Below are 20434 nucleotides of genomic sequence, written 5' to 3'. Positions count from 1 at the left end.
TGTTGCCCATAAGGGTTTACTGTAAGTCGGGTGGAATTCTTGTACTGATAGTAACGTAAATATAACCAAAATATTTGATGGTGACATCCCAGCGATAGAGGAACAGGCGTGCTTTACGTAGAAGCTTAAGACACGATTCGTTCTGTTTGTGGTCTAATATCAAATACGTGTAGGCCAGGAGCAGTGTAGAACACCATTCAAAGTAGCGATTTGGGGCTTCGCTTTTATTGCTTGAGGGTGCTATTCAGGAACAAAATTGCAGACACTGAGATAGTAGTTAACTGGAACCAGCCCTCCAAGGGTGGTCCACCTCTTGATCTGTCGAAAACACTCCAAACAGATAGTCTTACTTCAATGCTTAGGGAGTATAGAGAACATGAAATACACCCATGGAAATTGTGCGAAAACGGGAGAATACAAGCACGCTAGCATGAACTGAAACAACCTGAGAAATGTGGAATTGTAATGAACTGCTCATGCGAAGCTTACCCCCTAGTCAAGCCAAGATTACGTCTTGAACTCCGTCACAGGTGCCCGCTGTGGCTACCAGTCACAGCGTCACATTAAGTCTCTCTTATACCTCAGTACTTGTAAATACATAACGTAGTTAATGGGGAGATTCTGAAGTTGTGGGTCATAATACCGATCGGTATTATTGAAAGTATCTAGCTCAACTCATTTGTGATGAAGAGCTCACAAGCTCCGGAGAAGAACTATAAAAACCTTCTCAGCCATGTTCTCTAAGAACTCTCTCTTCTTCTGCTATCCCAGGGAGATGGACACACAGGCAGATTGCTGCAGATCGTAGTGTACTCATCAATCTTTTCCTGAACTGTTATTCCTCTTTTGCTCATGACGGGAGGTCAACTGGTTGTTCTGACATCAGCCTCTAGGGAACGTTTGGCTAAGTCTTGAACACATTCATCCCTTTGCTATACATAGGTCCTCATTTTTCACCCAATCCTGGGCAGTATCTTCCGCTGGCTCCACAACATTTGCTAAATCATGTAAAAAGCTTTGGTGACGACGAGTTCTAGCCTCGCCATTCCTTACATGATCTCAAGAATGTAGATTCCTGGGATTTTACAGCCCTAGTAGGATTTGGAAGTAGATCAAGCCTAAGCTGGTTGAGTAGTGCACGCAAATACTTCACCGTGTGGGCCGTAACGAGCATATTATAGTTTTCCTCGAGTTTGAGACCCACCCGTGACAAAGGTATTGCTCTCAACCAAAAGCATATCCGTACAAAACCAGAATTCTCACCAGGGCCCTCAAGCGTCAAATGCCTATCGGGCCTCGTGATATTAAGAAAAACAAAATAAATGTTTTCAAAACGTTCTCAACTTTCAAGAGCGCGAATAAATAAAAAGTCAGTCTCGCTCTTCGGCATACATAACTCTCCCAGGCCCGATCCAGTTCTAAAGATTTCTCTCTCTCTTTCCACCATCCGTACTGGCTCTCTTGTGCGATACTTTCAAGTGCCACACAGACTCATCTGCCACTTTCGACAAGTTCTCAGCTGCCGTTCACAGCGACCCTTGACAACTATACTTCGCTAAACAGCTACCAGCTATTCGCAGCCATGTCTTACTTCGTTTCCGACAAGCGTCTGAAGGCGCAAATAGAGTCCGCCTCACGCTATGAGCGGGCCCAGTGCAAGCCATCGTTTGATAGCGCCCAGGCTTTCAAATGGGAGACTGGCGACATTGCACTCCTTAAATCTGCCCACCATTTCGACGACACCGACTACCATTGCTTGGTCAACTCCGGTTATATCCCCAAGACAGCCCTTGGTAACCCTGTCATCATTCTCTCCCGCAAGTCAGACGATGCAACTCATGCCGTTGTGATAAGTGTCTCAGCCTACGGCTCGGGCTACTACAATAACTATCTTCCTCCTTGGAAACAGACATGCCATTCCGGAAAGAGACAGAATGATTTCCGAGCCTTTGATGGCTCAGAATGCCCTAACGAGCGCTCGACCCTCCACCTCGAGAATGACGATCTCCTCCCAAAGCCACAGGCATCTTGGGTATATATCCAGACCCCATTTGTTGTTCCCATCACAACCCTCGGCAAATTCAACAAAGGCAATCGCAGGCTCAGAATGACCGAAGAGAGTCGAATGGACCTGTGGACTCACATGAAGCACAAAACCGCGGGCCTTAACAAAATCCTCAACGATAGACGCCTCCAGCAAACACTAAGTACTTCAAGGCCAACACAAAAGCGCAAGGCTACTTCCACTGCGATATCTTACAAGCTGGACCCAGTCAAAAGGCGAAAAGTCCAACCTGAATCTCAGACAAGCTCATCGATTGCATTCAAACAAACTACCGGCAACAAAGCTGTCAACACCAACAGCTCTCGGAGTGCCGTCGTCGCCCGGACTCCGGCGCGGCCTGCCCAGGCTGCTTCGGGCAGGCCGCGCCGAAGTAATTTCCCCCCCACCCAGCGCAACGTGGACATCACTCCCAGAAGCGAAAACATACCCAAGTATGGATTGCCATCTTTCACCTGAAATACCCTAAAACCGGGTCATTTCATTCAAGAGGCTCTTACTGAATACGACGCTAAGCGTCTGACTTCCAGAACAGCCTTCACAGCATCTTGTCACACGACCTTGAGAATTCAACATCACCACCTTGAAATCACATGACATGTGACCCTCTCTACAAACAACCGGACAGTATTGTGCTTGTGTTCACATTATGTCGACAGACTGGACCATGATTTGGCTGGAATGAGGACTTTCGCGGGAAGCTGGGATTTGGGAGGCAGGAAACTTGGAGCTGGACAATGCTTTGGTTGTAAGGAAGACCTTCATGGAACTTGGATTTCGGAAGACAGAAATTTCTGAACTAGCGTGGAACAGTCATTGCAATTGATAGGAAACAGCGAACGTTCTATGAATACCTTACCAGACCCGAAGTGACCAAGAATGTATGATTACAATATTCTGAATGCCTGCAGGTATGGACTCCGATAGACGGTCCGAAAGCCCCATGCACCACAATAGATAATCATTAGACAATGACTGACTAGTGAAACAAGAAATGTGAGATACGTGAATGATTTCTTACAGTCTACGGTTGTCTTCTATGGTCAAGTGATCTCAAAGAACGCCGCTCCCACTCATGCTGGCAATGACTCGGCCTTCTTTTTCCAGACAGCGCCTATGTCATTGCCGTATATCCAACTCATATCTTTGCCACCGTCCGATATAATTTTGTTCGCCACCCTTTCGTCATATGTCGGATTTCCCAAAGTTTTAAGCTTAGCTGCTCGAAGTGTCGACTGTTCTTCAAGATGCGCGTACATTCTGGCGTAGTACGGGAGGCGTATCTCATCAAACAGGTGAAGCGCCTTGCGCCTATCGTTGCGGAAGTACGACAGTGCCTGTGCCAAGACCCAGCCATCTTCAATGGCAAACCCGGCACCGGAACCGAACGCCCCGGACAAGGCGTGTGATGAGTCTCCCACAAGGACGACCTTTGAATCCCATGCCGTTAATTTGGAGAGCTCAGGCCCGGCAAAGGCAGCGAACTCCCGCCAACCATCTGTCGGGACACGGGCGAGTGCTTCGCGAATCTCAGGAAGGTATTCCTTTGTCTTGTCAGTTTTTTCTCTCACAAAATCCGTATCCAGGAGTGTACTAAAAGAAGGGCGTACAGTGAAATGCGACTCAACGTGCTCATTCGTCACTGGTACACCCCAGCTGACTTTACTTGCACTGTGGGTTGCAGGGTCATGCCAGGCCCGGCAAGCTATCTCCCAAAGCCCCTCCCCCACGGGTGAGAAGTAGACGTGTGTTGTCGGTGTGTGCCACCAGCCCGTGATCTCAAAGCGCGGATCTAAGTCTTTCACCGCGTCCCAGGGGAGCAGCGTACGCCATATCGTGGTTCCAGTGAACTTGAGTTCGTATGAGGGCCAAGCACTGTCCCGAACGACCTGATTGGTTGTTATGTCAGCTCAAACTGTCGACAAGAAGAGAATGCGGCGATTTACAGAGCGAATACCATCAGCACCCACGACAAGGTCAGCCATGACGTTTGTGCCGTCGCTGAAATTCAGCTCCACTCCTTCTTCTCCTCGGTCAACTATACTCGTAAGCTTCTTCGACAATTGGATAACCCCGGGTTTGACGTGTGCCAACAGTGCCGATTGAAGTGCAGTCCGCTGAGTACGGATGGGTGCTCGTATACTGGGAACTAGGGGTTTCTCGCGACGAAGTAGTTCTTCGGCACTGCGACCGTTCCTTGCCAAGGACATAAGTATATTGGCCCGTGCGACGTGATGATCTCCAGCCAACGACTTACATATTCAGAACAGTCCATGTTTCATGACCACTCTTGAGAGTATCCGCAACACCAAGTAACTCCAAGACGTTCCATGTATTTTGCCCAATACTAATCCCAGCTCCGACCTCGCGTAAGAGACTGGCTTGCTCGTAAATAGTCACCTCAACATTTGGTATCTTGGACAAAGCAATAGCTGTCGCCAGCCCACCAGGGCCGCCGCCTACAACGGCAATCTTCAGGTGAGGTATAGGATCAACAGTCATTGTAACTTGCAGGAGCATGTATTAGAATCTACTTTCCGGATTGCTGTACTCAAATGATACGAATCCCGTAGCGGATCCGACATCGTAAGTTTATCAGTATAGCGTCAACTATCACGTGAATTGCGTGCGCGGTTGGATTACGCTATGCGTGATAAGCAGGAAAAGGGAGTGGAGACAAGCACCGCAATGCACCTCAGCATGAGTTCTTGACACTGACAAGGTGAGAGAACCTTCAGAGGCTTTTCCCAAAATGATCAAGTATGATAATTGCAGCGAATCAAAGATTACTATATGCATTTTGACAGATCCATTTCGCTTGCTGAGGGCGACTATGCTGACAAACCTGAGCGCAATGACGGGTGTGTTGCCAGTTCCCCACGGTACAACTGAAATGAACCGATCCGGACCACAGCCTGAATCTCCCTGCCTCTATGTCGGCATGAACCCTGACATTTAAGACGCTCGATTAGGAGTTTCTCATTCAAGACTATTCCCCAGATTGTAACAACCCTTCCTATCTCCGGGGAATGTAATTCATTTCCCTGTATGGCCGCGACCAGCTGCTGGCAGTCGCAACAGGAACTTCGGAATAGGTCAGACATACTTTAGGCGATCCAACGGCACTCGTCTTGTTATGCCACGTGGGAGGCGTCGGCGGACCAGCCGCAAGAGGGCAATGTGTGTACCGAGAGTAAACCTTGAATTGATTTCCCTACATTCGCAGTGTCGCTACAATGTGCACACACTCCACAGGCATGCATGTATTGACTGTGAAAACGTTCATACGGACACAGTTACAAACCAACGTATGGAATGCGATGTATTGCCCGGCTCTTCCACTGGCGTACGGAGATATTGAGCACTATGGCAACAGCGACACGCATGCAAAGTGCAGTGTAGACGTCGCGACTTGTGATGTCAAACTCACTGACTTGGCGGAACCTAGATATCAAAAGTTCGCATTCCAGAATGCCGTCAGCGGGGTCCCGGGCGTTCTCTGGTGTCTCGCTGACAGCAGATAGGGGCACATATATAAGGCCGGCGACACAGTCCCGTTCGCCCGATGCGTGCAGTGTGGACATGAGTTCTGCTATCGACACAACGTGGCGAGGGGCCATGGTCTGACTTGTAACGAGGATGATGAGAAATTGGAGATAAATTTCATCCGAGAAAATGTGCGGTCTGATGTAAAATAAAAAAAAGGTGCGAGGGACTTTGGGGTCGTGGAGGCGCATGCATTGTGTGCCACAAAACTCGACCGTATAGGGGGGCTGGTCAGTCTAAACCAGCTACGGTTTTCCAGACAATTGCATGCTGGCTGTTGAATAACTAGTCCCTATAAAACTTGTAGGTCAAGTCTGCAATAATCTGCGTCATGTCGTACAGGCTTGGCCTAGGAGCGCGCACCGATACGGGTGACACCTCCACGAGAGAGTCGTGGCGACTGGCCAGAACTTCGCTGCCAACCATAGGCAACCAATGCAGCTACTATATCCGCTGGGCATGCATGGCGCCTATGTTCGAGTGCCTTGGCTCTCACAGCAGCTGCACGTAGGAATACAGGTCGCGGTCCGAGAATGTGTGTCGCGTAGGTTCCTGGGTCCCCAAGGGTTTGCTGTATAATTTACTCAACGACTGGCTAAATGAGTCACAATTCGTCATCTCTGCGAGCAGTCCATCTATGTATAAAGTCTTCGACGAGTCTATTGGCCCCAGCGACATGTATCTTAACTCCTTGGATCTGCACAACTTCCACCAACCCCGACACAACTATCACGCAGCCTTGACTCACGCGGCGAGGTGATTGGCCAATGTCCACGAAAACCGAGAACTTTTTGGACTCTTCTGATTGGTGGGCCGGGGCCCTCGGCGGAAGAGGTTTAGCGCGGATGAATCATAATGACCCATCATCCGATCCATGCGGGAGATCTCTTGGCAGCGGGTCGTCCTGTAACCTAGTCACAGATCTCGGGTAACACCACTTTCGCCATGTTCGCCATACTGGTCTCATACACATCCGGCGACGATAAATGGCGGGTCTGCTCGATGCTGTACCTCCCGGGGATTACTTTAGATTGCAGCCTCATGAGGCATCTCCGCCGCCGAATCCTTCGAGGAGGCTGCTGTGTAGGACACGGCCAGTAGATGATGTGAAATGATGAGAAGTGATGCGGTACACGCTCATATACTGTACGATATGACTTTGAATGAGTGATTTGGCATCATGGCCTAGTTCTAGGAGAAACCTGTACGCAATAAATACTCCGGGATGATGATGTCTTTGTAGAATGTAGAATGACAACCTGGGATGAACTCGATGTCAAGGACGATTCAGCGCATTCGTATAATGAAGACATGTAAGCAAGGAAAGTAGAGGCCCGCCCAACATACATACACTGCGCCGTGACGAGATGACAACATACGTTCCCTTTGCCGAATGTGAACATTCCTTATCAAAAGCTGAATGAGCGAGACACACGAGCCGACATCGTCTGATTCTTCAAAGTTTTGACGCAAAACAATTTTGTATCATTCATCTCTTTCCCGAACAGTCTGCTAACACTATAATTCTATACCAGCCTTGATCTTCAACAGGCTCCTCAGAGCAGCCGTCTCCGCCTCCTGACGAGCGAGCTTGACACGCAAGTCATCCCGTTCGTCCTTGACCCCCTTGAGCTCGTCCTCCAGCTCACTGATGCGATCGATCTTCTTCTGACGATACTTGCGCGCAGCGATGTTGTTTCGCTGGCGCTTCAGAGCGGTCTCAGGGTCCGCCGGAGGGGAACGCTTACGAGAGGTGCGTTGCCCCTGGGACTCTGTCGAGACCGGCGCGAAGGCTGGCTCGGGGGACAGATCAGGAGAGAGGGATGAGGCAGAAGAGTGGTACATGGGAGTGTAGGATGAAGAAGGTACAGTGACAGTGAGTCCAGAGGTGGTACTAGGGAGTGTGGATGCAAGTAGTTGGTCTGCAGGAGGGGGGCCTATTAATAGTCTGTTCCCGAGCTCGACGTGGCGACGGGGCTTACCAAAAACATCATTCTGCATAACATCTGTAAATCCGAAGTTGGTGTCGGGCAGGGCACGGGCGCCCGCGGCCCATTCTATTCCAGCCAGGTCAATGCCGAAGCCGCCATCTCCCCCCGTGCCAGCCAGCCAATTGTCCGCGGGGGCGGAGGGGTTGGCGGAGGCGAGGTCCCCGAGCCCAGGCGCGACGCCGTACTGGAAGAAGTCCGCGGGCTCAAAGACGGAGATCTCCCACGGCGCCGGCCCACTAGGCTGGGCAGAAGAGGGCGCAGAGTTGAGCCGGTCGGAAGAATCCGACGGCGGATTGGCTCGGGACGTAGGCGATGGATGCGGTTGAGAAGGCCATGGCGATATGTTGGGTCGGTCTCCACTCGAGACCGGGTGAGAAACGTCTGGGAATGCTAGGGGGATTGTTCAAGCGCCGTCTTCTCCTGGAGACGGCGGGTATGCTGGTCCCAAGACTGTGGTGATCTTGGGTGGGTTGGGGAGAGAAAGGGAAGGAGAAGGGAGCGACGGGCGCGGGGATCCGTCTTTAAAGTCCAGGTCCCAGGGTCTCGGGGGGGAGGGGGCCCGTGCACGTAAGCGCTGCCCACCTGCAGGTGGTGTGCCATAGTGCGCATCTGCACAGCATAGCCCCGCTGTGTCTTGGTGTCTTGTAACCCGCCGGCGAGGCTTGAGGCTTATCCATGGATGGATTATAGGCTTATGGCGGGGCCGGTTGGGCGGACAAGCCTGTTACCAGCCCGACGCTGGGGCGGCACGACGGCGAGTCCGTCACCACGGTGCCCTGCTTCACACGGGACAGTATCAACAACACCTCTCTCGCTCGGATGCTGCCGATAGGATGATCAACGCCGTCTTGGTCTTCAACGGCCAGGGTCAGCCTCGTCTGACAAAGTTCTACACACAGCTCGTAGGTAACTCGCTCACTCGCCCGCCACCGTCCATGCTAACTCGCCCGCGCGCGCGCGCGCCCGCAGGACACCAGCATCCAGCAGCGCCTGATCAACGAGATCTTTGCCCTCGTCTCCAACCGGCCGGACGGCGCGTGCAACTTCCTGCCGCTGCCCCCGATACTCGCCGCCTCGGGCACCTCGCACTCGGCCTCGGAGCCCCATAACGACGTGCCCTCGCTCGTCACCTACCGCAACTACGCCACGCTCTACTTCATCGTCATCTCGACCTCGACCGAGTCCCCGCTCGCCCTGCTGGACCTGATCCAGGTCTACGTCGAGTCGCTCGACAAGCTGTTCGAGAACGTCTGCGAGCTGGACCTGATCTTCAACTTCGAGACCCTGCACGCGACCCTGAGCGAGATGATCGTCGGCGGCGTCGTCATCGAGACGAATCTGGACCGCATCGTCGCAGGGGTCAAGTCGCAGGGCACCGTCGCGAAGAGGCCCGTCAACGAGACTAGGAGCTCGGGGCTCGGGGCGGGACTGGGCGCGGGACTGGGCGGCACATTCGTCTGGCCGGGACGGTGATGGGTTGAGAAAGAGGCAATGACAACGTGCATGGGCGGTGTTTGGCGTTATAGTCACTTAGGGATTGCATCTCGCGTTTCCATGGAGAGGGCTGCAAAAAGGGACTACTGTCACAAGCATGCGACGACAATATATATTTACATCTGGTAATTCAAATGGGTATTTCCATTGCCCGGTTTCAAAAAAAAAAACTCCGGGTCATGCAATGCATAATTCCTGTAATGTACAAGGCGGCGTCGTCGTCGTGGGCGGCCTTTATTCTGTCTTGCGACGATCGTATCGTTTGTCAGGGGAGAAGGATTCCACGGCGCCCCAGAACCTATCTCGTAGCTAAGTGGGAGGCCAGTCAGTCGGTCTGTTAAAGCATGAGTGGCTCAAGGTGGAAACATACTCCTTGGAAGGGCTGGTGTTCCGTGTTCCAGTCCATGAACAGCACGCTGTATATCAGAACGCCTATTTTCCGTCGTGAGCTACCGATGTTCGCCGCCCGCAGCGACAGTACCAGTGCGGGCCAGACTTACTGGTGACGCTGAACAGCTGGGCCATCTTGACGAGCCTGTCCCAGCGCGGGCGCGCAGTGGCCAGCTTCACCCTGCGCTTGTACTTCTTCTCGAACCGGAACTGCTCCTTCTGCGACAGCTTGGAGAAGTCGGGCGGCCAGATCTTCCGCGGCTTGAAGCGACTGTTGTAGACGCCCGGGGGCGGCGGCCTCGCCGCGGTCCTCAGCCTGGCAGGCAGTGAGTCCGCGGCCGCGCGTCGGACAAGTGTTGCGAACATGATCTGGGTGCGCAGTCGGACACTGTCTCTGAGTCAATGGTATGGGCGCTCGATGCGCCAGGTGCCGCAGTGCTGCAATAACGCTGCAAGGGAGCTCGTGATGCACACGGGTCAGTCATGGCCAGGGCTGGCGTCGGCACAGCTGTTCGACTGGAGCGGCGACGATAAGACAAGTTATGCATGGCGAGGCGATAGCACAACGTGCACTACTCAGTGGGCCAGGCGGGCGCAGGGGCTTGCATAAACCCCTCCAAGAGCGACCCCGGGGCCAGGCGACTTTTGGGCGATAATTGATTTTGACCCCGCGAAACAGCCGCCTGGTCTGGTGTGTGGTCTGAGTCGCAGTCGAGCTTCAAATTTTGGTTGACTCAGAGCGTCGAGCGTCGAGACAGCCTCACAGCCTCTCAGCCTCTCAGCCCAAACAACACGTCTGAGGCTCCGGGTCCCTTGACTCACACGCTCATTTGTCGTCTTGCGCGGGTGCATCGGCATCTATAAGACGAGCCCACGTCGCCGCGCTCTGTCCCAGAATATTCCGCCTCGGTCGACACCCGATTCCTGGTTTCCATCATGGCTGCCACCTCCGTGTCCAAGGCCCTCGAAGGCCTCACCGTCTCCAAGACGAAGGAGTTGAAAGGCGTAAGTTGCCCGTCGACCCCTGTCTCTCCATCTAAACGTGTAATTGACTCCCCCCAGACCGAGAAACGAGACACCCTCATTGCTGTCGAGAAGAAGTACCAGCAGAAATGGCACGAGGATGGCGTCTTCCAGCCCGATGCTCCCTCGACCGCCGAGATCCCCCTCCACTCCATATCCGCCGCCGAGCTGCGCGAGAAGTACCCCAAGTTCTTTGGCACCATGGCCTACCCCTACATGAACGGCACCCTGCACGCCGGCCACTCCTTCTCCGTCTCCAAGATCGAGTTCGGCGCTGGGTACGCCCGGATGCAGGGCAAGCGGACCCTCTTCCCCATGGGCTTCCACTGCACCGGTATGCCCATCAAGGCATGCGCCGACAAGCTCGTCAACGAGGTCAAGATGTTTGGCCGCGACTTCGAGAACTACAAGGAGGACGAGCCCGTCGTTCAGGAGGAACCTGTAGCGCCGACAAAGGCCGCCAAGGAGGACCCGACCAAGTTCTCCGCAAAGAAGGGCAAGGCCGCCGCCAAGACCGTCAAGATGAAGTACCAGTTCCAGATCATGCAGGCCATTGGCATCCCGCTCCAGGAGATTCATCTCTTTGCCGACCCGCAGTACTGGCTCGAGTTCTTCCCCCCTCTGTGCCAGCGCGACTTGACCAACTTTGGAGCTCGTATCGACTGGCGCAGATCCATGGTGACCACTGATGCCAACCCCTACTACGACGCCTTCGTTCGATGGCAGATGAACCGCTTGAAGGAGTTGAAGAAGATCAAGTTCGGAAAGCGTTACACCATCTACTCCATCAAGGACGGCCAGCCTTGTATGGACCACGACAGATCTGAGGGTGAGGCCGTCGGCCCGCAGGAGTACACGGCTCTCAAGTTGAAGGTTCTTGAGTGGGCACCCAAGGCGGAAGAGCTCTTGAAGGAGAAGATCCCCAGCGGAGGCAGCGTCTTCATGGTCCCCGCAACCCTAAGGCCGGAGACCATGTACGGCCAGACCTGCTGTTTCGTTGGCCCCAAGATCACCTACGGCATCTTCAAGGCGTCGGAGAACCAATATTACCTGGTCACGGACCGCGCCGCACGCAACATGGCATACCAGGGCATCTTTGCTGAAGAAGGCAAGATTGAGAAGGTGGCAGAGATCCAAGGCTCCGACCTTGTCGGGTCTCTCGTAAATGCGCCCTTGTCCCTCCACAAGGAGGGTGTCCGCGTTCTCCCCATGGATACAGTTCTCCCCACCAAGGGTACAGGAGTCGTGACCTCGGTCCCCTCCGACAGCCCCGATGACTTCGCTACCGTGACCGACCTCGCCAAGAAGGCCGACTACTACGGTATCAAGAAGGAGTGGGCCGAGCTCGAAATATTCCCCATTATCGACACGCCCACCTACGGAGACCTTTGCGCTCCTACCTTGGTGAAGCAACTCAAGATTGCCTCTCCCAAGGACACCAAGCAGTTGGAGGAGGCCAAGGAACTCGCCTACAAGGAGGGTTTCTACCAGGGTACCCTGAAGGTTGGCAAGTACAGTGGAGAAAAGGTCGAGACGGCCAAGCCGAAGGTCCGAAAGGAGCTCATCGATGCTGGCGAAGCGTTCGCCTACTCGGAGCCTGAACGCAAGGTTGTCAGCAGATCAGGAGACGACTGCATTGTTGCCTTGATGGACCAGTGGTACCTCGACTATGGTGAGGATTCATGGAAGAAGACCGCCCTCGAATGGGTGGGCAACGCGGACGGCAAGGGTTTGAACACATACTTCAGCGAGACCAGGAACCAGTTCGAAGGAGTCCTCAACTGGCTGAACCAGTGGGCTTGCGCAAGAACCTACGGTCTCGGATCCAAGCTCCCCTGGGATCCCCAGTTCTTGGTGGAGAGTTTGAGTGACAGTACAGTCTACATGGCCTACTATACCGTTGCCCATATCCTCCACAAAGACATCTTCGGGCGCGAGAAGGGCACCGGAAACGTTGGCGCCGAGCAGATGACTGATGAGGTCTGGGACTACATCTTCTGCAGAAGAGATATCGGTGATGATGTCCTCTCTGGTTCAAAGATCTCCAAGGAGACCCTCGAGGGCATGCGCCGCGAATTCGAGTACTTCTACCCTCTGGATGTCCGTGTGTCTGGAAAGGATCTCATCCCTAACCATCTGACGTTCTTCCTCTATATCCACTTGGCACTTTTCCCTCCGGAGTACTGGCCAAGGGGTGTCAGAGCCAACGGCCACTTGACACTCAACGGAGAGAAGATGAGCAAGTCAACTGGCAACTTCATGACCCTCAATGACATGCTTCAGAAGTACGGTGCCGATGCTACACGTATCGCCCTTGCTGATGCAGGTGACGGTATCACGGATGCCAACTTTGAGGAAGACGTTGCAGATAACAACGTCTTGCGCCTGTTCAACCTTCGCGAATGGTGCGAAGAAGTTGTCAAGGATCAGGATGAGCTGCGCACTGGCGAGCTCAACTCCTTCCAGGATGCTTTGTTCAATAACGAGATGAACGCCCTTGTTGCTGAGGCGCACAAACACTACGAGGCTACCGACTACAAGCTGGCGCTCAAGGCCGGTCTGTACGATTTCACAAACGCCCGTGACTTCTACCGTGAAGCTTGCAACTCTGCTGGCATCAAGCTGCACAAGGATATTACCCTCCGTTACATCGAGTTGCAAGCCCTCCTTCTTACCGTCATTGCACCCCATTGGTCCGAGTACATCTGGCTCGAGGTCCTCAAGAAGCCCGAGACGATCCAGAATGCTCTCTTCCCCACTGCGCCCGCCGTAGATGCCACCCTCTCTGCAGCACGTGAATACGTGCGCAACACGGCATCGAATATCAACTCAGCCGAGGCAGCACAGGCCAAGAAGAAGGCCAAGGGCAAGGAGATTTCCTTCGACCTCAAGAAGCCCAAGAAGCTCACCATCTTCATGACCGACCGGTTCCCCGCGTGGCAGGAGAAGTACATCGACCTGCTGCGCGAGGAGTGGAGCCCCACCACCAAGACCTTCAGCAACGAGAAGGAGCTCAACGGCCGGATCGGCAAGATGGGCGAGATGAAGAAGGCCATGCCTTTCGTGCAGGCCATCAAGCGCCGCCTCCAGTCGGGCGAGCCCGCCGACAAGGTCCTGGAGCGCAAGCTGGCCTTTGACGAGCTCGCCATCCTGCGCCAGATGATCCCCGGCCTCAAAAAGACGGCCGGCCTCAAGGCCATCGACCTCGTCAAGGTTGAGGAGGGCGGCAAGAAGGGCAAGGTCGTCGGCGGCGACGCAGAGGGCCTTGACAAGCCCGAGCTGCCCCCCATGGCCGAGAACGCCGTCCCCGGGTCGCCGTCCTTCGCGCTGGAAAATGTGGAGTAGACCAATGCTAGAGTAGTAGAGAATCATATATGATTTGAGTCCAAGGAATAGAACCATGTGATGTGATTTGATCGAAGCTGAAGCGGACGTATGGAAACTGGTGTTACCTTTCGTTATTTTGCCTAAACAGGGTCCCTGTCATTACGGTTATAATTACGAAAATACGGTATAGTATTATGCAGTCCTCATTCTTTGATCTATCAATCTAAGCCATATTCCATCTTGATCAGACGTACTGCCTTCTCTGCGATAGCGTATACGGTTGACTGCGAGTTCCCTGGAGGGAGTAGTGGAACGATGCTCGAATCTACGACGCGGACCCTTTTAACGCCATGGACTTTCAAGTGCGACTCAACAACGCCGCCGATCTCCCGCGGCAACATGGCACATGATATAGCCGGATGCCACATGGGTACCCAACTTGCTCAAAAGACTCTGCCCATGCCTTTCTGATGGGATGCGTCGGTAGCGGATATGAGGTTCGAATTGGACCCGAAGCGGTGTTGTTGGTCGTCTGCCAACTATCCGCGCCCAGCGTATACTTGATGAACTCAGGGACCATTGGCAATGTGTTGGACTGGTCATATTCATTGCGAAGTGAATGCCAGCTCCATCCCTGATTTCCAAGAGATTCCCACTCGTCGATGATTTCCTGAGTAGATGGAGCCCAAACCTGGCCGTTCACGGTGCTTGAGCCGCCGAGGCCTCTGCCCTGATTCAATTTGGCTACTCTTCCCAGGAGATTCGGCTACGAAAAGAACGCAAGGTTACCTTGAATGCGATGGCCTGTCGAAGAATGGTAGGTACGTACTTGGGTTCGCTTGCAAAGTTCCAATCAGCGTCCCCCCCAAAGAGCGCCGAGTATAAGGCGGGAGTTTGGCCTGCAAATCGTCGCTGTGGTCGGAGCCGGCCTCCAGTACAAGGACAGAATGACTAGAATCCTCGGATAGACGGGTGGCAAGGACCAGCCCGGCTGTGCCGCCGCCGGCGATGACGAAATGATAAGCTCCCAATGCCATGGTTGTTGCAACTGTACCAAAATGTTGAAGAGCAGAAGAGTCTGGACAACCTGGGTTGGGATCGAACAACTGCGACAATGACCGGTAGCTTCTGGTTGAGTAATTTCAAGCTGAAGTCGGATCAGAATTGAGCTCAGGACCGCATACTTGAGATCAACTGAGCACGACCTATACATAAACGTGAAGCCATGTAGCGGGTGCGGGGCTGTCAACGGGCGTATGGGGGAATTGATTATCAGAACACTTATGTAAGGGAAGCAAAATATATGGTAAACTGTACTGTCATCGTGCTTTTCGGATGTATTGGGATGCCGAGCGTGTGACCAAAAGGCACGATGTGAAACGTTACCTGGGTACCGCTGAGAACACGCCCTTGGATTTTTCTCTTCTTCAATCATGTCAGATCGGGCCAGATCAATACAGCTCGGTACCACCAGTCATCTGTTCTAACGATTGACACTTAACTCAATCGTTCCACTTGAGTAAGTTACTGCTTGCATGGGTGTAAGTCCATACATGTGTTCGTGACGACGAAGCCATAATTGAAAGACCGAGCCAGATCCTGGCTATTTAGTGCCTATATACGGAGTACCAACATAGCATATTAGGGTCGGGCGCAACTGAATGCTTAAGAATGGTATAACCTGCTAAAAGCTGGTGCAAAAGCCACGACAGATAAAGTCGGCGCTATGAAGCCCTAGTGCGCGAAGGGTCTGCTTTATACTGCAATTCCCTACTTGGATTATTCCCTCACATAAACCTTTAAAGCTCCAAGGTTATAGGCGGCGCTAAGTCTGCGGCTCATCTTTCCGTCTACTAGGAGATACTGGACTTTCTTGCCTGAATGCAGAGAGTATTGGCACGCTCCGCAATCCATGATTCCGCTGTCGGCCCGCCAGTTCGGAATGGATGGTTTTCTATCAACAAGGGTCCCATGCGGAGCGGTTACTTGTGACCCGTGAGTGGCCAGGCGCATCGATGTCTGACCCGCTGCCTGGCCGTGCCGCACCCCTCTCCTCGGGATGCCGAGCAAACAGCAACTCGGACTCGTACCGCCCACAACTCGCATATAGTAGGGATGAATAAGATCCTCGACATGTCTTTTCCCAAGGAGGAAAGTTCCTCGGACCGAAAAGAGGAATCTCCCTCATCCTGCAAAGGGGAACCCCCCTCAGATCGAAAGGAGGAGACTCTCTTAGACTGCAAGGAAGAGGTCTCCTCAAACTGCAAAGAAGAGGCCCCTTCGAACTGCAAGGGAGAAACCCGCCCCGATCGGAAGGAAGAGGACCCCTCGGATTGCAGCGCCGAGCGGGATAGTTCGGCCATGTCGCACAACGCAAACTATAATTACTCTGGGCAGTTTTCTGGTCAGAGCCAGTCCGAGAATGATTCAAAGAACCCCAACTCCAACTATCACGGATTTCTCAACCAGGGTCAGTCTCAACATGGTTCGAGCAATGCCGTCCCACTATGGCCTTCCCAATTGCTTTCATCTCAAAGGCTCCCATCACAGCAGGGAACAGGCTTTGGTGAGGTAACTTGGAACCAGACCATGCTAGCTAATGGACCCGCGGTTTCCCTGATACCGTCCGACTTTTTCCTTGATACTGAGCCAGACCTGCATGATTCCACGGGTTCCTCGGTCCTCGAGGCTGGCTCGATTGTCGATTTGAATGGGAGAACCTACCAAGGATATCGTGAGGACCGTTATTTCCTGCCCAACGATCCGGTAAGCATATCTATCATTCTGGAAGGCATGACACGTGGCAACATTCGGTCGCTTACTCCTGATGGTGGTAGGCTGAACAGGACCGCCTAGATTTTCAGCATGCCGGCCTCACCATCCTCCTGGGGGATCTGCTGTCATGGGCGCCGCTGCCCGGTCCGCCAAAGAATGTGTTGGATATTGGAACCGGAACGTGAGTAAACGGTGCGCCTATCTCTTAGAAACAAGTTTCTAAATCTAAATGAATGCATCCAAACAAATGTAGCCTCTAAAATCAAGATCATGGGGGTCGGCCTTCGCGGAGGAGGGAAGTATGAAGCTTACTGACAACGAAAATACAGTGGTATTTGGGCAATCGAGTTCGCACAGAAAGTGAGATATCACAACCTCGCCACACTTGGCAACCACAGCTGATACCAAACACAGTACCCTGAGTCCAGCATCATCGGCAACGACATTAGCATGATCCAGCCGGAAAATAAACCAGCCAACTGCACCTTTGTGCAGGAGGACGTCGAGGAACCCTGGCTATACCCGCCGGGTTACTTCGACTATATTCACATGCGGCTGATGCACTCATGCCTTGACCACCCGCGCACGGTGATCCAGTACGCCTTCGAGAGTCTAGCCCCGGGGGGCTGGATCGAATTTCACGATACCTGCCCACGCGTCCTCGACGCCGACGGCACCGCCATCAAGCGGACTTGGGACTTGATGATCGAGGGCGCGGCCGCCAAGGGCCGCAATATCCTTGTGGCGCCGTACTACAAGCAGTGGCTCGAGGAGGCCGGGTGTAAGTCAATGCCAATTCTCTCTCCCTAGCGGGCTCCAAGACCCCCTTCGGTTTTCTCTCCGGGAACTACGGAATGATCTCCAATGACCGTGGACTAACTGACGCGGTGCGACTCGGTAGTTGTGATCGTTACGGAGTTCAAACGCCCGTGGCCCATCAACGACTGGCCCTCCAACAAGAGGCTCCGGCGGGCCGGCATGTACATGCGCAGGATGCTTACGGATAACGCGCGCGGCATCACGTGGAAGATGCTTCAGAGCAAGGGGCTGTCACCGCTTGAGATTGAGCAGCTCGTCGCTCAGTGCAAGGAGGAGTTCCAGAACACAGATATCCATGGATTCTGGCCGTTGTGAGTTTGACGACCCCGCTTGCCGCCGTGCCACAAGCGCTCATCACCGCTTAGCTATATCGTGTATGGAAGGAAGCCATATGATGGGGAAACGGTAGATATTGACAGCAAGACCACGTTGTAAGGTGAGGCTAGGTCGAATGGGAACGGGTTATTGGCCTAAACACATGGTGCAGAGCTTTTCGACATACATATGGTTTAACAACTTGCATCGCCTGGTATGTAAACTCTGAAAACCTGACAATAATTACGCGCGCTCTATTGCAGCTTGAGCTGAGCAGGTTGATTATGGTTAGTATGCAGGCTTCCTGTGATTGATAGCCAGTCAATGTCACGCGTAGAGTTACCGGAGCTGCTTCTTTTTATGAGATGTACACAGGGTTTAGTCAAAGCTTCAAAAGAGGAGGTTGAGTGCACAACTTGTATTCTTGACCGCGAGTAGCATAGTCTGTTTTGTGTCATGCCAGAAGTCTCTATTTACGACCAACCCCAATTTTTCACCTTCAGTGAACTGCCGAAATCCATGAGGACGTGGCCTCTCAAAATATCCGACAGTCTGGAAGCGAGGTGAAGGATTAAGTAAAAGGAGGCTTGGACATAGTTGGAGCGGCTAACTTTGACTCCTGAATGGTCAGCTCGCCCCCTGTCGCGACAGGAGTCACCCCACAGCCAGATTCAACCCCCAGAAACCAGGCACGGTGCGTCGTGGCTATTGACTAGGTATTGGTTCTTGCCTGTCATGCTGGATTCTCGCATCATAAGCCTCTGCATCAGCGACCTACCTCCAATTAACATACTATGTCACACACACACAACCAGACCGATGATGACAGGAACCTAGCGCCGAGGTCTTCTTCGTAAGTCCCCTCTCTAAAAGATATTTGCAGGGAACATTTGCTAATGTGCAACAGGCCAAATGAGCTGGGCAAGCTTTGGCGAAGTTATCTCCAGTCCCAGTTCTCTCTGCCTATCCAGCCAGATCATATTCACGGTTTACGACATGTTCATGGAAGGGCCAACTCTGCTCCATATGCTGGAATAGATAGCCATGTCGCTGAGGGGGCACCCAATGCGGCCCAAGTGCCATCTAACCGGCAACTCACAGCCATCTTTACTGGCACAAACGGAGGGTCCCAAACTTCGCGGCTTTCGACAATGCCACTTCCACTACCTCAAGTCGTCCTTCCAGATCCTGAAGCAGGGATCCATGATGTGAGCGGGGATTCCATCGCCGCGCCGGGTTCGATCCAAGACTCGAACGGAAGGACGTATCAGGGATATAAACCAGATCGCTATTATCTGCCAAACGATGCTGTATGTAGTCCGACGGGTACATGATCCCTGTTAGGTGGCTTACTTTTTGATAGGCCGAGCAAGATCGCCTTGACTTCCAACATGCGGGGACCATCCTTCTCATGGATGATCAGTTGTCATGCGCCCCTATCACATCTCCAAGATATGTGCTTGACATTGCAACGGGGACGGGTATATGGTGAGTTGGCTATTAGATGGTCTTAGACCATTGGGAACTAGTTCAAGCCAGCGCGGAAACCGCAATACGAACTACATGCTACCAAGTTTCACAACCCACAAAATAGAAACGGCTGTACTCTTGAGAACATACCACTAATTCAATCACCATAGGGCTAGCGAGTTTGCGGAGCAACATCCCCAATCAACGGTCATCGGCTCAGACTTGACACTCATTCAGCCTACACCTGGGCTTCCAAACCTCAACTTTGTCCAAGAAGATGCAGAAGAGGAGTGGCTATACAGCTATAAGTTCGACTATATCCACTTAAGATATGTCTATACCTGTTTTGACGACCCGCGACGGGTCATCAAGTCTGCTTTCGAGAATCTCAATCCCGGGGGATGGATCGAGTTCCAGGACGGCTCACCTGAGCTCCGATCGGCAAAGGGTCCGAGGGTTTTGGATCATAACCCCTTAAAACAACTTCTGGACCTGGCTATTGAAGGAAGCGCGAGATTGGGCAGGGACATCCTCGTGTCCAAGCATTACAAGCGCTGGTTAGAAGAGGCAGGGTGTAAGTCTAAATGAGAGCCTTCCCCATTACAAGCAGCATTTGGTTTCGCGGTACAAATTCCGCATAGGGTATTCGAGCTCTTAGATGATGTCAATTACTTGTAGACGACAGCTAACATTAGTCAGTTGTCGACGTTGTGGAAATGACGCTAGGTCTACCGATTAACGCATGGCACTCCCATCCGAAGCTGAAGAAGGCAGGGCACTACCATAGCAGGATGATGTTGGACAACTTGCGAGGGATATCGTGGAAGATGCTCCAGGGATACGGATTATCGGAGTTCGAGATCGACGACATGGTGGCCAATGTCAAGCCCCAGTACCGTGATCTGAGCCTTAAGGCCTACTATCCCTTGTAAGCTTCTAACGCCTTGGTGAAATTGGGGTTTCAAGACTGACTTCCACTCTGCAGCTGGATAGTATATGGACGAAAGCCTTTCTGAATTGTTTTATTTGGACGAGGTTCTCTTCAATTAGGTCCTTTTGGGTACATCCAGTAAGGCGTAGGGACAGCCTCGTCACCCATATAGTTGGCTGAACTACCCGAAGACGCAGGCAAGCAAAGATCGCCCCTGTTTCCGTGGCTTCCTTCAGGGCGAGAAATCAGAGGACACTGTGCTCTCTGTCGAGGTTGGGAATAAATGCAAGA

General features: G+C 52.8%; 8 protein-coding genes across 8 annotated transcripts; 4 read left to right on the top strand and 4 right to left on the bottom strand.

Annotated features, from left to right (window-relative positions):
- Positions 1-1582: 1582 nt before the first annotated feature.
- Positions 1583-2521, top strand: JN550_007640 (uncharacterized protein; the record flags this gene model as incomplete). The annotated part of the gene is made up of 1 exon (XM_049319512.1): positions 1583-2521. The coding sequence occupies one exon, from the start codon at positions 1583-1585 to the stop codon at positions 2519-2521; it is 939 nt and encodes a 312-aa protein (XP_049170297.1).
- A 614-nt stretch (positions 2522-3135) lies between these two features.
- On the bottom strand, positions 3136-4564 carry JN550_007639 (uncharacterized protein; the record flags this gene model as incomplete). Its single annotated transcript, XM_049319511.1, has 3 exons — positions 3136-3951; positions 4009-4258; positions 4320-4564. The coding sequence occupies 3 exons, from the start codon at positions 4562-4564 to the stop codon at positions 3136-3138; spliced, it is 1311 nt and encodes a 436-aa protein (XP_049170296.1).
- Positions 4565-5358: 794 nt separating this feature from the next.
- JN550_007638 (uncharacterized protein) lies at positions 5359-5682 on the bottom strand (the record flags this gene model as incomplete). The annotated part of the gene is made up of 1 exon (XM_049319510.1): positions 5359-5682. The coding sequence occupies one exon, from the start codon at positions 5680-5682 to the stop codon at positions 5359-5361; it is 324 nt and encodes a 107-aa protein (XP_049170295.1).
- Positions 5683-7126: 1444 nt separating this feature from the next.
- On the bottom strand, positions 7127-7934 carry JN550_007637 (uncharacterized protein; the record flags this gene model as incomplete). The annotated part of the gene is made up of 2 exons (XM_049319509.1): positions 7127-7840; positions 7905-7934. 2 exons carry the CDS (start codon positions 7932-7934, stop codon positions 7127-7129), a joined length of 744 nt encoding a protein of 247 aa, XP_049170294.1.
- Positions 7935-8432: 498 nt separating this feature from the next.
- Positions 8433-9072, top strand: JN550_007636 (uncharacterized protein; the record flags this gene model as incomplete). The annotated part of the gene is made up of 2 exons (XM_049319508.1): positions 8433-8501; positions 8584-9072. 2 exons carry the CDS (start codon positions 8433-8435, stop codon positions 9070-9072), a joined length of 558 nt encoding a protein of 185 aa, XP_049170293.1.
- A 255-nt stretch (positions 9073-9327) lies between these two features.
- On the bottom strand, positions 9328-9849 carry JN550_007635 (uncharacterized protein; the record flags this gene model as incomplete). Its single annotated transcript, XM_049319507.1, has 3 exons — positions 9328-9402; positions 9464-9525; positions 9594-9849. 3 exons carry the CDS (start codon positions 9847-9849, stop codon positions 9328-9330), a joined length of 393 nt encoding a protein of 130 aa, XP_049170292.1.
- A 570-nt stretch (positions 9850-10419) lies between these two features.
- Positions 10420-13851, top strand: JN550_007634 (uncharacterized protein; the record flags this gene model as incomplete). Its single annotated transcript, XM_049319506.1, has 2 exons — positions 10420-10488; positions 10546-13851. The coding sequence occupies 2 exons, from the start codon at positions 10420-10422 to the stop codon at positions 13849-13851; spliced, it is 3375 nt and encodes a 1124-aa protein (XP_049170291.1).
- Positions 13852-15966: 2115 nt separating this feature from the next.
- On the top strand, positions 15967-20228 carry JN550_007633 (uncharacterized protein; the record flags this gene model as incomplete). The annotated part of the gene is made up of 12 exons (XM_049319505.1): positions 15967-16599; positions 16671-16789; positions 16938-16968; positions 17023-17389; positions 17510-17738; positions 17793-17858; positions 18374-18436; positions 18650-19052; positions 19106-19230; positions 19383-19786; positions 19912-20140; positions 20198-20228. The coding sequence occupies 12 exons, from the start codon at positions 15967-15969 to the stop codon at positions 20226-20228; spliced, it is 2700 nt and encodes an 899-aa protein (XP_049170290.1).
- Between the last annotated feature and the right edge of the window lie 206 nt (positions 20229-20434).

Source organism: Neoarthrinium moseri (genome assembly GCF_022829205.1).
Source record: "Neoarthrinium moseri strain CBS 164.80 chromosome Unknown scaffold30_Wmoseri_CBS_16480, whole genome shotgun sequence".
In the NCBI taxonomy this organism is placed as follows: Eukaryota; Fungi; Ascomycota; class Sordariomycetes; order Amphisphaeriales; family Apiosporaceae; genus Neoarthrinium; species Neoarthrinium moseri.
The sequence above is the reverse complement of the archived record's forward strand: the minus strand, read 5'-3'. Positions and strand labels throughout refer to the sequence as shown.